This window comes from Anneissia japonica, unplaced genomic scaffold (assembly GCF_011630105.1).
Source record: "Anneissia japonica isolate Jap-2015-1 unplaced genomic scaffold, ASM1163010v1 scaffold288091_len1417266_cov198, whole genome shotgun sequence".
Classification (NCBI taxonomy): Eukaryota; Metazoa; Echinodermata; class Crinoidea; order Comatulida; family Comatulidae; genus Anneissia; species Anneissia japonica.
In genome coordinates this window covers 1,224,594-1,242,112 of record NW_022684833.1, presented here as the reverse complement: position 1 = coordinate 1,242,112, position 17,519 = coordinate 1,224,594, and the positions used below count along the sequence as shown (strand labels likewise).

The 17,519-nt window shown below is 34.9% G+C and overlaps 1 protein-coding gene across 3 annotated transcripts in view; it reads left to right on the top strand.

Moving 5' to 3' along the window:
• Positions 1-15,368, top strand: part of LOC117107933 (coiled-coil domain-containing protein 18-like) — an 18,234-nt gene extending 2,866 nt beyond the window's left edge. For all 3 annotated transcript variants that reach the window (XM_033249761.1, XM_033249762.1, XM_033249767.1), the window contains exons 6-27: positions 97-193; positions 975-1,096; positions 2,122-2,383; positions 2,791-2,963; positions 3,171-3,310; positions 3,783-4,003; positions 4,118-4,258; positions 4,827-4,937; positions 5,573-5,707; positions 6,527-6,721; positions 7,298-7,465; positions 7,822-7,964; positions 8,439-8,602; positions 9,085-9,298; positions 9,947-10,046; positions 10,505-10,621; positions 10,861-11,004; positions 11,263-11,415; positions 11,567-11,755; positions 11,911-12,123; positions 12,527-13,350; positions 13,589-15,368. In XM_033249761.1, the coding sequence (XP_033105652.1) occupies positions 97-193; positions 975-1,096; positions 2,122-2,383; positions 2,791-2,963; positions 3,171-3,310; positions 3,783-4,003; positions 4,118-4,258; positions 4,827-4,937; positions 5,573-5,707; positions 6,527-6,721; positions 7,298-7,465; positions 7,822-7,964; positions 8,439-8,602; positions 9,085-9,298; positions 9,947-10,046; positions 10,505-10,621; positions 10,861-11,004; positions 11,263-11,415; positions 11,567-11,755; positions 11,911-12,123; positions 12,527-13,350; positions 13,589-13,703 (4,141 nt within the window). In that variant the 3' untranslated portion in view covers positions 13,704-15,368. The remainder of the gene's footprint in view (positions 1-96; positions 194-974; positions 1,097-2,121; positions 2,384-2,790; positions 2,964-3,170; positions 3,311-3,782; positions 4,004-4,117; positions 4,259-4,826; positions 4,938-5,572; positions 5,708-6,526; positions 6,722-7,297; positions 7,466-7,821; positions 7,965-8,438; positions 8,603-9,084; positions 9,299-9,946; positions 10,047-10,504; positions 10,622-10,860; positions 11,005-11,262; positions 11,416-11,566; positions 11,756-11,910; positions 12,124-12,526; positions 13,351-13,588) is intronic.
• The last annotated feature ends 2,151 nt before the right edge of the window (positions 15,369-17,519 follow it).

Below are 17,519 nucleotides of genomic sequence, written 5' to 3'. Positions count from 1 at the left end.
GTATTTGAAGATCTAAAATGTGTTCTAATTATTAACTTGAAATGATTGTATCGGCAAGTAGGATGTTGATGGAAGATATTTATTTTGAACTTGCAGATTTGAAAATCAGAAAGAAGGGGCTAAAAAGAACTTGGAAGAGTTAAATGAACAGCTGGAAAAATACCGGTCCAAAACGCAACAGAAACTACAAAAGGTGAACAAGCAATATCTATATACTGTACAATGTTATTACATTATAATGTAATAAAAATTCTATAGTGCAAAAACCTATTCTCCATTTTATTGGGTCTATTTTGATACAGCGCCACCAAAGTCTTGCAACTTTTCACTGAGGGACATCTAGTAGCCTAGTCTGAGCAAATTTCGTTTTTTCCAGACGCACATTTTCTTTTTAGTACTTTGACAACCAAAAACATTACAGGTTTTATGCGCCCCTATTTATGGTCATTTTGTTTTAAAGACTAGCTTAGGCCTCTAGGCTTACAACATCAAGGTCATGCACCAGTCGTGCACCAGTCACAGTACAAATCAACACTAGTAACTACCACATAGAGCGAAATGTTTTAAGGCCTCTTGAAGTCCCACGGTGGTAGTTGCCAGGTTTTTAGGAAATTTTTATTTCAGATTTAGTGAAAAATGGTGAATACAAATTAAATTTGTTTTAGTCCACATGGGACATTGAATAGTACCCAGTGAAGATTAAGAAGTTAGTTTATATTAAGAATTATGAATTTCAATGTCGTGAGTTGTTAACTAGCAGCTGCAGCCTCGAAATACTCATTTTCCTGGGAGCCAAGATCAGGTCCCTTGACATTTGAACTTATGACCAGTGTAATAACGTGAAACACTATATATGATCGACATATTACCATTTTCACCATCATTTCTACCACAATCAGTCATACGTACACATTTCATTTCATCGATCAGCTACACATATTTTTAAATAAGAATTTGTTATTTTAATTATCTAGTACCAAAGCAGCGAAGAACACTTGAGGGAAAGTTTGTTGCACTGTGATAAAGAGAGGGAGGAGCTTCTGGACAGGGCAACAGGTTTGGAAGAACAACTGCAAGATCTTAGTGAAGAAATAACGTACGGCCTAATTATTAAATCTGTAATAAAAGATCAGTATAGAACAGTTCAAATGGTCTTCGAATCGAAGGTTGGCTGTCATGTGTCGCCACTGCTCACGATTCTCGGCCATTCTTTTTCGTTTTCCATAATTTCTTATGTTTAGCCAAACTTTGATGTTATCAAAGCACATCTTTCTTTCTTGGTCTTCCTCTGCATGCTTCCCTTTCTCTCTTCTCTTCTAAAATATTACATATTAATGTTCCACTCAATCCTCATAGTAATTATATAAAATCTAAATGAAATTCTTTTTGAAATATATTACTGTATTTGTTTAAAAAATATAAATCATGTTGCATAAACTGTATGTGGCAAAGACAAGCCAAACCAGTCACTCATCGCAAAAATCGATTTTGTGTTATTAATACAGTGTTAGAGAGTAAAATAATAGCTATAAAATGGTAAAAAAATCATTCAAATCGGACTTTTCCTTATGAAGTTACAAGCGTTTAACCACACAACTGTTTAAAGAACAATATATGAGAAATCAGCCTTTAAAGTTTATGATTTCAGGCATTTCTCATGCAGAAACTATCTTTAAATCCTTAAAAAATGTTGTTTTAACATTGAAAATGGGGAAGAAAATAACAGCATAGGATGGTGTGTAGATATATAAAGGTTAGTTTAGTGCAATAAAATAGATTTTTTTGAATTTGACATTTTAGCATGTTTTGGCCATTTTCTCTGAAGCACGATTTGCGACGAGTGACTGGTTTGGCTTGTCTTTGCCACATATATACATAATCAAAGGGATAAGATTACTGTAAATTAAGAGACAGATAATATTTCCTGACTACTCTAAATTGAAGGCTTTGAAGAAGCAACTGTATGCCGTAAAAGGGAAGGAAAAGTAGCTTTCAAAGTAAAACAATGGCTAATCCTTCTTCTTCCATGAAAATGCACAAGCGTGTTTCAGGTTAAAAAAGATTTGTAATGAGATTACTTAGTTTTGATTCTCTAATATTGTTCCTCCTCTAATTTTTTAGGAGGCTGAGAGAAGTGGAACATGTTGAGAAACCAGCGCTGATTGCCAAAAACAAAGATCTTCAAACAAGTCTTAGCAAACAACTGCAATTGGTGAAAGAACTGGAAAGCAGTCTTGAAAGTAGTGTACATGATAGAGAAGAGCTTCAGGAGCTGACATCACGCCAGAATCAAAGATTGGCAGAATGTCAGAGAGAAGTAGAGCAAAGCTATCAACAGCTAAGGCAACTTGAAGATCTGCTTCAGAAATTGCAGACAGAAAATGTAAAGTTCTTGAATATAATGAATTATTTTATTAAATGTTTGTTAAGTGTAAGCTGCTTTTCAACTACATAGTCTTGTCTGTGAATATATAAGCACATAAAGCAAAATTTTATTGAGATTTTGTTGAGTACAAATAAAATTTTATTTTTGGCTGTGATTTAACCAAAATTGATTTTTAGTAGATAAATATTTAATTTTATAGATAATTATATTTTAGAACTTCAATTGCAGTTGAAAACAAAGAAAACTGCTTAAAATATACAGAATATAAGACTTTAATTTTTATATACTATTATTTGAAATTTTATAATTTTTAAAATTTGTTTGATTAATATTCTTTTTTCATCATTTAAACCTGTTTGTGAAAAGAACTTACAATTGATATTGACATTGTAATTTTGACACAGGAGCGAAATTCATATACTCATGGCCAAACTCATCAACTTCCAAAGCCATGGACCAGTAGTCCTACAAACAGCATCAAATCGATCCCAGAAACCCTCCTGTCCAGTATCTCTGCTGACTTGGATGTCTACCAAGGAACAAATGGGTCATATAAGGCACAGGTTGAAGAACTTAAGTAAGTCTCTCCATTTGTTGTATGATTAGTTATTATTAATATAAGCATCAACAAATTTGCAGCTATAAATTCAAGGGAGTCTTCCATCTGTGTCCAAGAATGCACAGTTATTTGTGGTCATCATAAAAATCTACACCTTTCACCACCCCTACCCCATAATTTATAATCATTGCCAATCATACATTTTCTTTTACAAAACATTTTTAGAATGAAACTTGCAATGAAAGAAGCTGAGCTGCAATCACTTAATTCTGCCAGACAGAAAGAGGAAACTAGACTTAATGATTCGGGCGTAATGGACGGACTGAGGTCTGAGCTCATGTCAATCATTGAGAAAAGTAAACAAGGTAAGAACACATAATGTTAAGAGCCTCATTAAATGATAAGAGGAGAGAATCTAAGATAGATGGGTGCACTCTATCAAGGCTTTGTCTGTCAAACATAACAGACAATGTTTGATCAGACTTTGATTAAATACATTGTTGTCTTATTTCCAAAATGATATGGAACACTTGATTGTTCAGATGTCTGAAACAAAATCTGTTGGATGGGTGGATGGATAAGTGGATGAATGGATGGATTGATAGATGAATGGATGGATGATGGATGGATGCATGAATGCATGCATGGATGTATATATGGATGCATGGACGGATGCATGCATGGATGTATGTATGGATGCATGCATGCATGCCTGCATGGATGGATGCCTAAATAGATGGATTGATGGCTTAAGAAAATAAATAACAGAAATATATAAATAACTAATCAGTAAATAAGTAATCATTTAATCATTACCTTATTCAAATTTTCTTCTAGGAGATAGAAAAAAACAGGAATTAGAATCAATCATTCAAAAGATGGTTGATGATAGAGCACGCACCAAATCAGAGATATTCATGCTGCGTGACCAATTGGCAGACAGTAATGCAAGAAATACTGCTCTGAAAGCACGCATCACACAACGCAATGCGCAAGTCGTTGAACTGCAGAATGACGTTGAAGAACGGCAGAGTGAACTTGCTGGCATTCAAAGAATGGTAGGTGGAACACCTAGCTTAAATTTATATCCTCCAACCTTTTCAAATCACTCCCAACAATCATTTACCCAAAGCCCCTGGCAGTAATTCAATGAAACACTTTAATTTTTCCAGCTGAAAAAGAAGTCTAATCAACTCGAACTTGTGGAGAGAGATTTGGATGAAAAAAGTGCATCCCTCAGTCAACATGTTGCTAAACTTGAAAGTCTTCAAGAGGAACTGGAAAACAAAAAACAGGAATGCAGAAATTTCAAGGTAGGATTGTAGTGATAATGAGAAACCTGATGGTAGTCATGATGATAATGAATAAAATAAAGATGATTATGATAATCGATAACAGTATTTAAAAAACACTGCTACTAATAATGATGAATAATGATTGCAATTGTTGCAATTTCTATAGTGATTAAATAATTATTGGTTTATATACAGTCCAATTGTCTAAATGAAAAAAAAGTGATACTGATGATAATTGACAATAGATATGATGTGATAATGATAATAAAAATGATGAACTATCTTTTTTTTTGTATATTATTTATTACAATAGGTTAATTAACATAAAACCATGTCATATCTATTGTTTTAAGAATGCTGATTTTCAATGATCAAGGCACTGAAGTTTAACCTAGGGCTTTGACAAGGGGACCTGGATTTAACTAGGGGCATTGCAAATTGTTTAACATGATACTTCAATATTGGGATTGATGGAGCTAATTCCTGGATTTTTAAATAAGGTTACATCCTCTGTACTTATAACTTTTACCCCTGATGATATGATAATGATGAATAGGCCTAAACGTTTACTATATATATTTGACAGAATTTGTTGGATGAAAAAAATGCTGAAGTGGATGATGTCACTCAAAGCATCGATAAAATCAAGAATTTACACGCTGAACAGTGTCATGAACTAGAAAAACAAATTGAAATGGTAATAAAATTATTATCTCATAAGGTATTCAAAGTGAGGAGGGGGAGGATGAGGAAAAGTATCAGATACTTTGCATTCGTAATATTTATGATTTTGTCAAAGACTCTTAAACAATGAAGCATTCTACCTAATACATGGGAAACACAATCAACAGATCCAAATGGGGAAACATTAATTAAGTTAAAACATATTACAACATTCTAAAGATTTATGTGTAACAAGGAATGAACATAAACAAATCAAGTTGTTCCTCAAATGAATATTAACGCCCCATATGTAGAAGATGAAAACACATTTAGTGTTATTAACCAACAAAGAAAGGATGCAAAGAACACATAATTGCAAACTCTGCGAAAACTTGATTTGTTCGTCGAATGGGGAAACATTAATTGAGTTAAAACATATAGAACATTGTAAAGATTGAGGTGTAACAAAGAATGAACATAAACAAATCAAGTTGTTTTTCAAATGAATATCAATGCAAAGAACACATAATTACAAACTCTGTGAAAACTTGATTTGTTCGTAAATATTTTTTTCATAATGAAATTAATATTTTAGTTAATAAAGTCTTTTTTTTAAAGTTGACACTTATGATTTATCTGAGTTTTTTTAACATCCATCTGTAATGTTAGTTTCAGAATCTCTGTGATGAGCGACTCCAGCAGGTCAAGGCTTCAGAACAAAGCATGCTCTTGCTTCGAAGTGAACTTGAGGTCAAGGAATCTGAAGTTAATGACCTCAGCAAGAAGTTACTCTCAAATAACAAGGTATTATTATATTCAAGCAGTAGTCCCACATATCCATGTGATTATTAAGGTTAGCCTGTATTTATCATTCAATGGCTGTTGAATGTAAATATCCTGCACTCTCCATTCCTGTGATTTGTTGTAATGTATTGTGTAGGCTCAATTATTTTCAATAGGTGCATCCTTTGATAATTAAAATGTACTGTATCGCTCTGATGAGTAGAATGCACTTTATCATTAATAATCACATGTTACTGTGTGTCACAGCCTCAGTTGTTTTTAATACGTGCACTCCCTGATGATTATAATGTACTGTATCACTCTGATGAGTAGAATGTACTTTATCACTTATTAATGAAGTAGGTGCACCCTCCTGATTATCACATGATACTGCATGTACATTATTAGAATGAAATTAATTACTACCATATAATGCAATGTATAGCTTTAATATATTTTATTACGTAAACGCCTCTCCACAATTCCATTGTACTATAACTCATGATTATTACATGACATAGGCCCTATTATACTTTTCTAGGCCTAGATCTATCGGTCAACCAAACATATACAGTTTCTCAGTGTAATGTTGCTGCTGCTGCGCCCCTGTGTATCAGTATCTCTTAAGTGTTTCTCTCTGGCTAGCATATAATGGCACATATCATTCAACTTTATAAGTGGCTAAAATGATGAGATTTGCCTCATTATTTCTAGACACACATTGATGGCTATGTACTTTACTATATAGTATGCATATGAAATGACTGAGTAGATATTCCAACTTACAAATTTGAACATCAATGCATTTATGTGTTCATAAATGTGTGTTATATTTCTTAGGAATTGAGCAATAGACTTGCTGACCATCAGGAAGCTTGGGAGACTTTAAATAACAGAGCCTACCAAGATTGCAATAAAGTTGCTCAGCTGGAGAGTGCCCTCACAGTTTGTAAACAACAGTTCCAGAAATGTGTTGAGCAAATGGAAGGGCAAACTGATGATCATGAGAGAGCTATGGAGGCGAAAATGAAGGAGGTAACAATAAGGCGAGACTCTTTTAATTTCTTGTTTCGCGTACTTATTTTTTTAGAAGATTATCAGAGGAAGGCGAAATAAAAATAACATTGTTTTCTTATTTAGCAAATACTTTTGCCAAAATCATCCAGACGTAGGAGAAAATAAAAATAAAAATTTTATTGGTGAATGTAAGATAGGATGGTTAAATACTTCAAATTTATATAATTAGGAAGAAATATACATATCTTATCTTTGGATATTTCAAGGCAGCGGAGGGCGTAATAAAAATAAAGAAAAACTTTTATTTTTTTCTGAAATTTCCACTTTCTCATGGTGGCGGGTGTGCAACTTGGTTACAAAATAGAATTTTACATTTATTTGAAATCATCAATATTTGCAGTCGGCAGGTTTGTTAAACAAGGTATAAAAAAACTCTCACCTAACTGTTCAAAAAAGAATATTGACAGAAAAGAAAAAAATGTTGGTCTCTAGTGACCAAGAATGTGTCATGTAAAGGAGGTCTCTAAGTATGAATATTTTTTTTTTTAATGAATAGCTTTAGATACATTCAGCATGTCATTTAATTTATCTTAGATTGACACACTGCAGAAATTGATAAGAGAACTGCAAAATGAGTTGGAAAGCAAAGAGGCTGAGGTCGCTGGACTCCATGAAACACTGGAGGAAAGACAACAAATGTTGGTGCAGAGTAGTAACCGCATCAGTTATCTTGAGGACCAAGAATCCCAACAGGAACAACAGGTAACAAATATAAATCCTTTCAGTTCAGAATAATGTTTTGCATTTGGCACATTTTACAGAGGGTCATTTTAAAATACAGGTCTCCCTCCAATTAAGGACTGCTTTTGGGACTGGGTTTCCAAGGTATCTAGCAGCTTTGATCTCTAATAATAATAAAGATAAAAAGCATTTGTTAATATGGAGCCACAGAAAAGTGATCTTAATTGTAGGTGTTTTTTAATTGGAGGGTTCTTTAATTGGAGGGATACTTATACTTGTAATGTTGTTATTACCTCATACTATTGGATAACAGTACTTTATTGATAAGCTTGAAGCATGCAAACATTCAATCTTTGGTTTTTTTTTTATGCCTCTAGATTTCTCATCTTGAGAAGCAACTAAGTCAGGTTGAGGCAAGTGCTGAGCAAGATGCTGATGCCATGGAGAAGAAGCTGCATCATGCCTGCAGTGACCTTGAGGAACGTACAGGCCAAGTTGCAAAACTCACCAAGAATACCCAGTAAGAAATATAATCCTCTTCTTCTATTATTACATTGGTCTTATATAGTGCTTCATGCTAACAAACCTAAAAGTGTGTTTTTTCATATTATTACCCTTGTCATTGGACCAAGCACTAATGGAATACATACTCCCTGTTCCCTGTAGGAAAATTACATAATATTGCAGCTTTTTTCAGTGCATTTGTGTTTAAATCTACCATTTAACAACTTAACTGTGTACTCCTGTGTTGAAAATTGTAGGTAAATTGATTGTAAAATGGTATTAGCAGTCATGCACAGCAAGAGATTTGAACCCCAAACCTCAAGTTGAGATCCTGAATCACCACTGCTGTGCCACAAACTCCCAATATTATAATATATAGATATGTTATGGCACTAATCTTATGGCATAAATAGAGAATAACCTCAAATAGAACATTTATGATTAGAAGAAATCATGGCATCATACCATGTATGTTTATTTCTACATGCAGACAGTTGGAACGTGAAGTGGAAGATAAAGGTAAACACATCGAGCATCTCGTTGACGCCTTACAGCAGGTGAAGAAAGACTCTGAGAACCAGACTCAAAAGAAACAAGATCTAGAAACAGAGTTGAACCAGGCAAATACTAACATACAGCAGTACCAACAGAAAAGTAAGATTTTTATACCACCTGTTTCCACCTGTAATAATAATACTAATATACTAATGATCAAAAATGTTTATTTATCATGTGCAAATAAAACTATGAATGAGAAGTAGGAAACAGCACCAATGACAAGGTCAGTGTTTGCGATGCCTGTGTTGGTGGCCTCATGGGAACTAACATGGTATACCAACCACAGTAATCTTGTATAATATATGTAATATGGCCCAACATGATTTGACATTTGAATGTATCATAGGTGATTTTTTAATCAAATACCATACCATATTTTTGTATAGAATGTAATCATTGTAAGATAATTGAACAGCTTGTTTGCTTATCTTATTCTTTATTCATTTTTTAAAATTTTATCTGTATTTTTATTTTTTCAATCCGACTATGGATTTGTATACTGTCAGCGCCTTAAGACGATTTTATTGTGGAAGGTGCTCTACAAATATCCTACCATTACAATATTTCTTATCATGTAGTAAAAGATTTGGAGCAGGAACATGAATCCACACAGAATGATCTGCAGCAGTACAAGAACCAAACTACAGAGATGGACTCAGAGCTGAGGCAGGCACAGGGCCAACTCCATGAGGCATTTGAACAACTTGCCTATCTACAGGGCACTCTACATAAAAGTAAATCTACGGCCAAAAGTCATGAAGAGAAGGCTAACAAGTTAGGTGAAAGTCTAAGGTAATCTAACACAATTGAAAGAAATGATTTTAAAGTTAAAGAAAGACAAAATATGATATTTATGGATGGACTAGTATGAAATAAATAATCAAAGATGTAAAGAAATGAAAAGAAGTTCCTATCTGCATTGCAAGTGAGAATACAGTGTAATATGTGGCAAAGACAAGCCAATCCAGTCACTCGTCGCAAAAATTGATTCTTAGTTATTAATACAGGGTTAAAGAGTAAAATGAGAGCTATAAAATGGTAAAAGAACCATTTAAATCTGACATTTTCTTACAGAGTTACAAGAATCTATACATACACCTGTTTAAAAAAAAACAACATTTGAGAAATCAGCCTTCAAAGTTTATGATTTTGGGCAGAAAAAATCACCATATTATAAAAAAAGTTTTGTTTTAACATTGAAAATGGGGAAAATAACAACAAAGCATGATATATAGATATATAAAGGTTAGTTTAGTGTAATAAAATAGATTTCAAAATTGTTGATATTCCTGCATGTTTCAGTCATTGCGAAGAGTGACTGGTTTGGCTTGTCTTTGCCACATATGGTGATTTGAGGTTGCCAGGAACACTCTGAACACTAAGCCCATATTGCATATCTTCCTATAAGGTTGAATCATTTGATTGTTTTTTCCATGGCAGACAAAGTCATGATGAATTAAAGGTTCGAGAAAAAGACATAGAGCAGCTGGATGAGGCTTTGAAATCAAGACAAAGACAGTTGCAGCAACGTGCAGCCCAGGTGAGCTCAAAATCTGTTGTTGAATCTAGCTCCACATTATATGAAAAAGGGGGTATGAGTGATAATTAATGAAAATTTTCTGTAAGTCAGATAAGACTTGCTTTCTTGGGTTATCCTGGTCTTAGATCTTTTTTTATGTGAATGTGTTCAGATCTTTCCGAATAAAATAAAATTAAATCAAAGCAAGACTAGATTTATGATCATTATTAAGATCATAATTTAGTATGGAAAATGTGACCTTCAGTAACAATACATGTTAAATAAATATATAAATCAAGCAATTCAAATATCAAATTTTATTTTGTGTTTGAGCTCACCATAGACTATATAAACAATATTAATGTTGTCATGTATGTTTTAAAGATAATCAGCTGCTCTGCCATGATTTGAAACATTTAATTTTCTTCAAATTCCTGTTGCAAAAAATATTATTTGATTTTTTTTATTTGTGAGTCCAGCTTGCTCAGCTGAATAGTGCAATCAAGGTGCACCAGGGAGAAATGGAGGAACGAATCCTAGTTCTGCAGTCTGAGTTAAGTCGGACACAAGCTGATTTACAGCATAGAAACAAACAGGTATTTTGCTTCAGGAGTTTTGTTATTTATTCTGTTTCACTTCCAACCAGCAAGTACATAATTAAAGGGCTGTAGGGAGTTGCTTTTTATTGGGAGGAAAAAACCATTTTGCATTCTACTGGATTTCACTGCCATGCGCCAACCTACAACTAATCTCAATCAAAGACTAAACGGCAAAGAGCCTTGACCAAATGGAAACGGGTCAGTCCATATTTAGGATTATTTTTCTTTAATCTCAGATTGAGAATCTGGATGATACAGTTAACGAACAGAAGAGCCAGATGAAAGATAGGGCATTGCAAATACAGCAACTCGAACAGAATATGAATCAAGTGAAGAAAGAAAACACAGAAAAAAGCAGCAGGATAACAGAACTAGAACAGGTAATAAAAGATGCAACATTACAAGTAATACCATGGGTGCTGGAAATACAATAAGGGAACATATAGTACTTAATACAACGGTCGTACCACTGTTGACTGACAAGTCCCTGTGAGCACTAAGGTGGTGTGACGCGGTGTGCCATTTGTTGGTGACAATCTGAACGATCCTTATTCTTCCAAATGTATCACCAAGTACTTCTTCCTAAATCAATCAAAACTTTAATCATCTGATGGAGTATATTTTTTATAACTATGTAGAAAATTAAGAATTTGCAAAATACTTCAGACGATCAGAAACAAGACGTACGTGAGCAGGCGCAGCAACTGCGACTAACACGTGAACAAATGCAACGGCAACAAATTGAGTTGGCTGATATCAGACGACAGCTGGCGGATGTAGAACGTGAAAAGGTTTGATATTCGTATTTGTTTCATGAATATCTGAGCACAGTTCATATATTAACTAACTATTATTATTACTAAAATGTAAAAATCCTGAATGCAAAAGGTTTGATGTTCAATAATGTTTCTATTATTGTTAATTGATGTATTTTTAAACCAGCATCGAATTGAGAGAGAGTTGGAAGAAACAATCCAGTTGTGTCAGAGTAAAGATTCCAACAATACGAGATTAGCTGAGGAGGCTGGTGCCGCAAAAGCTAGGGAGACCTCTATACAGTCCAAGTTATCTGCTGAGCTAGAGAGCCTCAAGAAGAAACAGCATGAAGAGAGGACAGAAAGTGAACTTCAGGTTTGTCACTACAAGGATTTTACTATCAATAATCATGATGTATTATTAACCAAGATTATAAAAAGAATAGGAAAGTTATCATGAGAATGATTAAAAATATTATGATAATCTAAATATCACACAGAATTACATGTCTCTCATCCTTTCCTCTTTAGTTAGCCCAGTTACAGGATAGTTACTCTGAACTTTTAGCCTCCAAAAACCAGCAAGAAGCATCACATAAAGTTCAAGTGCAGCAGATGCAAGAACTGGAGTCTAAGTGGCTGGAAGAGATTAGGCTAGCAGAGGATCAGATTACACATTTACAGAATGAACTGGGAGCGAGGAAAGAGGTCATTGAGGCTGCAAATGAAGCAATTGTTATTAAGGTCAGTACCTAATTAATTTGTTAAATTGATAAGGTTCATATTACTTACAATGACTGGATTTGGATTTATTCAACCATTTAACTATTCTGACAAATTTCATGTATTTTTGCTATATTTCTAGGGCTCATTGTTATCCACCAATCATCCCTGCATTTTGATTTGAAAAGTGGTAGCCACAGGGCCAAAATCAACTGAAGCAATTATAGCTTGAAAAGTGGCCTTTACAAGCAAATTTCAACATTTTGCGCTTAATAATTTCCAAAAACTAAAACGCTGACCAAGATTTTTGTGCTTAAGCATCTCAAACTTCATTGAAGGTTTCACCATCATCATCTTCATCAATTATTATCATCATCATTGTTTGCTGGTATTATTATTTTAATTGAATTTTCATTATTTGCAGGAAGCAGAGGTTGCCAGGTTAAGTGCCAAGATATCTGGATACGAACGAGCAACATTTGGCATCCGGTTGACCCCTAACCATCAGATGGAGACACCCCCAACCCACCAATCATCACATTTGCAGGTGTTTGGACCAGACTTGAGCCATTCTCCTCGCAGACTCATGAAGCGTAGCTCATCTGACTTCCTGCTCTCCAACCTCGGCAGTGAGTCACGGTTCAGTGGTGTAAGCTCACTGGCATCACCACTGAGGGGGAACCCCCGCTATGATTCAAGATATCTTCACAGCCCCCACATACAAGATGAGGATGCAAGAGGATTTTATCAGTCACCAATGATGCATATGTCAAGCCCAAAATCTCACAATATTGCTGGTGATCTTGCTCGATCTAGTCAGAAACAAACCAGAACAATGCCAAAAAAATATCCTGAACTAGATTCCTTCCAAAGCATGCTAGATGTGGTGAACCAAAGAATTGCAAATGAAGAATCAAAAACACATAGATTGAATGGCATGGAAGATCAAATTAAATATGGTGACACTGGAAGCATACCGTATGCCTTCAGAGGCAGCTCTGATGATCAGACAATTTTACATAATGGTAACAGTATTAATGATGAAGAAAATATGTCTGAAGCATACCCGTATGGAGCTGAAAACATCATGCCATCAAATGGAGATGCATCACCACAGAGAAAGCAAACCCAAAGGGGTAGCAAGACATCCCCACCTGTGATTCCATTGAAAGAAAAACTTGCAAAAGAAAGGGCACTGCTTGCAGCATCACAGAAATCAAAAGCTACTTTGCCTGGGCCTCAAGACTTGTAAGTATTAAGATACTAAACCGAGAAGTTGACACCATTTTCCAGTTATTTAAGATTATGGTCAAAAACATCACATGAAGTGAGATGGGACACATTGCCTGGTTGTTAGGATGCACATCTTTCTATCCAATGATCGAAGCTTTAATTAATTCCTGAAAAAAAAATACATGTCAATGAAAAAAAATTGATTATTCTATTTTATGTTTAACCATTTTTAACAAATCCATTTTCTTCTTAGCATGGTGAATCTTCAAGAACGTCTTAAAAATAATGAAAGCAGGAGAAGAAAAGTGGACCGACAGCTGTTTGGAATGGATGAGGAATCTGAAAGAGCAACAGATAATGGTACATGATGGTTCGATGTCAAGCAAGGTGGACTGATATGAACAGGACATCATTGAAAGAGGTTGTTGAGATGCTGTTTCAGGTTATTTATAAGTAGTCTTTTTAAATGAATAAATAATCTTCACAAGGTTATTGGCCTTCAAGGTTTGCGGCCTTTTTGAAGTCTGCTAATTAGAGATTCCCTGAATTCTGTCAATACAAGATAATCATATTCAGTGTTTGAATTTTCTCAGGTAAATTATATATGACCATCAACTGCACAATCATCAGGATTATAAACAGATAAGTAAATTAAAGCAACTCAATTAATCCTAGTCAAGCAACTAAACCCGGACACGCAATTCCATAGAGAATTTGACATGTGAACAATGTGTTGTTTTAATGACGATCTGCTCAGATTGCCACTGACAATCAGCAAATGCCATCCCCTGTTTTTTATCCCCAAGATTGCACTGCATTCTTTACTACATACTTTAGCTCATGATTTAATTCATCAGAGCATTGACTTAAAGGCCTCTTCAACAAAATAGTGTACCATAAAGTTGTGGCTCCAGAAATTGTCTGATGGGGTCCAACAAGTCCGACAGCGGGGTCTGAACGAACCGGCCGTCTAGAGCCTCGTAATCAGGGTACTGGAATAATATCCCTGGTTGGGTTCATGAGGCTCAAGAGATTTTATGATTTAGGATGACCAAAAATTGTACTATTAGACCACAATAATAGAGATTGGCAATCAAATTATTGTTTGCGTGGATCAGTAAATTAATATTTTTAAGGCCACACGTAGCCCTCTCTGGCATTGTCTCTGGTATTATATAGAGGAGAGCAACTAAATGGAATACAACCAGATACAAAGATATTTACCAATAGATATGGTCCCGGGCAGTACTCATCATAGATTTACCTCTTTTATGTTTATGATATAAACTATAATGTACTGTTGATACAGTATAGCTTTATGTAAATTTTTCTAGGTTGTACAGTACTTAAGACATTTATAACTGGCTACTACCAGGCTATTTGAGGGTTTCCATCCATGTGGTTAAACAAGTTATTCTTATTGTATATATCCTCATCCTTACACGTTAGGGCTGACCAAGAGACCAATGAAAAATTTATTTATACTACATGTTTGTTACTATACCAATCATTTATATTTTTGTAGATATATCATTGTGGAAATGTGTGATAATCGTGTTAAAACAATTTTCAGACCCATGTATAAATTATCTGAAGGCTTAAGTAGTTGGTGCTATTTTCATACTCATTTAATCATTTTATCTGTCCTCAACAATGATTTTGACGTATCATTACTTACTCTTGAGCCAGTTTTTTTGTATGCTAAAAACATGAGATCAACTTATTTAGATTTGGTTTTAACTCCAATTGTAAATGGCAAGTGCTCAAACGAAACAAAAGGGGTGCTCATGGAATTTCCTAGCAACAAGAGCTACCTCTCACCGGTCCGTGCGTTAAACTGAGGTTACCTCTATTCAGCGTTTCAACACGCTTCGTGTATGCACATTTCAGACAAGGCTTTTTGTTGATACTATTTAAAGCATGCTTAAATCATAGGGGAAATATCCTTTCATGCTTAAATACAGTACACAGTGGCATAAGTTATTATATTGGGTTTTTGGCAAGGGTCCATAATTACCATTAATTACTACCACTAATAGGACACGTTGCATTAACAGTCGGTTAATGCTGTGTTGTAAGGAACTGAAGGTCGGGCGTTTGAATCGCGCCTTAGTGTTTAATTTTTTAGATTTTTTTGTACAAGTGAACATTCTATTTGTTTTTTTTTGTATAAATGAACATTCCAAAATGTTTGAGAGCTGTTTGACAAAAAAAATTGGAAATTTTTAAATATTTAGAATGAAAAAAAATTAAAAAATCAATACAAAGATGCGATTCAAACTTACAACCTTCGGTTTCCTACTACATAGCTTTAACCGACCGTGCCATCCATGTGACTTGTCCTAGTGGTAATGGCAGTAATGTACAGTTCTTGCTGAAACCCCTGTTTTGTTTTCTAGGTATTTGGGGAACCGTAGTGTCTTAAAAAAAGAGCCATGAACGTTTGTTGGAAATCACCTCTATGTTTATGTGTACAAAATTTCCTGCACGTCCGTTCATAATTGGGGGTTGCAAAGAAATATGTGCTCAAGTCCTTCACATGGTGTTGAAGAAGTATCTCGGGGTCCTTGAGCAGTGGTGGATTCAAAGGGGGCCTAGCTGGCCCAGGCCCCACCACTAAATTGTTCACAATTTTTTTTTAATGGAGATATAAAGAAAATTATATTCAAATTTTAAGTCTGAGAGTGCAATGTCTGGCCATCCAGAGGTGCCATAATCACACATTTTCTAACCTCAGCCCCAAACAGGTTGGGGCTGTGGTGGTATAGATCCTCCATCTGTGAAACTTCCTCCTCGGGCCCCTCTATTTTGAATTCCTGGATCCGCCACTATTGAGCCTCTAAATAACCTGCATGTACCACTGTCTTTATTTTTGTTGTGTGCTGCTATAGTATTGTGTAAATTTATTTATATGTAATGTTGTGTTAATGTACAGTAGGCCTTTAGATTTGTTACAAACCATTGTAGATTTCATTATTGCCAAAACAACTTTCAGTATTTATGGATTGGTTCTTTTTTATCAATCATGAAAAGAAATGTACTGTATAAAATAATTTACTGTATTGGTGTTTGATGTGACTACAGTTTATTAAAGGTTTTTTGAAGTTAAATGTCTCTGAATCAGATAAACCCATTGTTTTAATTCTGGTAGGAAGTAAATACCTCTTGATTATTATAAATGGATTTTCTAAATTTTAAGATTTAAGTTTGTGCAAGCCGCCTCAATGCCAGACCTTGTCAAAAGCTTTACATATGTCTAAAGCTTGGCACTCACATTGGCGGATTCAAGGGGAGGGGACCCCTAAATTGAACAAAATAGAGATATAAAGAAAATTATATTCAAATTTGAAGTCTGAGAATGCATTTTTTAGCCATGTAGAGGTGCCATAATCACAAATTTTCTTACCTCAGCCCCCACCATGGTGGGGCTGAGTTCACCACTGACTCAGTGCACCCGGAAGTCGTTGACCGATGCGATTCTATGAAGGCAACACAGCGATTTGCGTTTTGCCACCGGAAATCAGCAGATGGTGTCACGTTTTCTAGCGCCGCTCACATTGAGCGGAGTTGGATTCATCGTACCAAGGCCGTACGATCGCTGTACGGTGAAGTGAGTGTCTGGCTTGAGAGAAAATGGCGGAACCCATACTGGCAGTCAGTAGGAAGGTTGTTTTGTTTTTTTTAAATCTAGATATACTAATGGTTGAAAAAAAAAATTGTTTATAGTGATTATTATAGAAGCACGCTTTTAGGATGGTAATTTGATTACTCAGAAGCAAATTTCCATGATAATGGAAAACTGGATAAGGCCTATACCAAGTAAAATAATTTCAAAAGTATTAGACTAATACCTGAATACCCCTCCAGAAGCATACTGCCTGGGTCAACAATTACACCTTATTTTTATTAGTATGTGTCGGTGTGTGCGTGCGTGTGTGTTGGTGGCAACAGTGATGGTGGATGACAGTAATTGCAATAATAATATTATCAGCAGCACAGGTGGTGGTAGTAGCAGTAGTAGTCTAAGATTAACTAACAGATGATAATATTAACAACATTAGAGCCCAACTTGTACCAGAAGGGTCCACATAAAGTAAAACAGGAAACTAAGTACCAAGTAGACTTTTAGAACACAATGTTTATTGTGACCTCAGGTCCTCTTCAGCTATATATATGTATATATA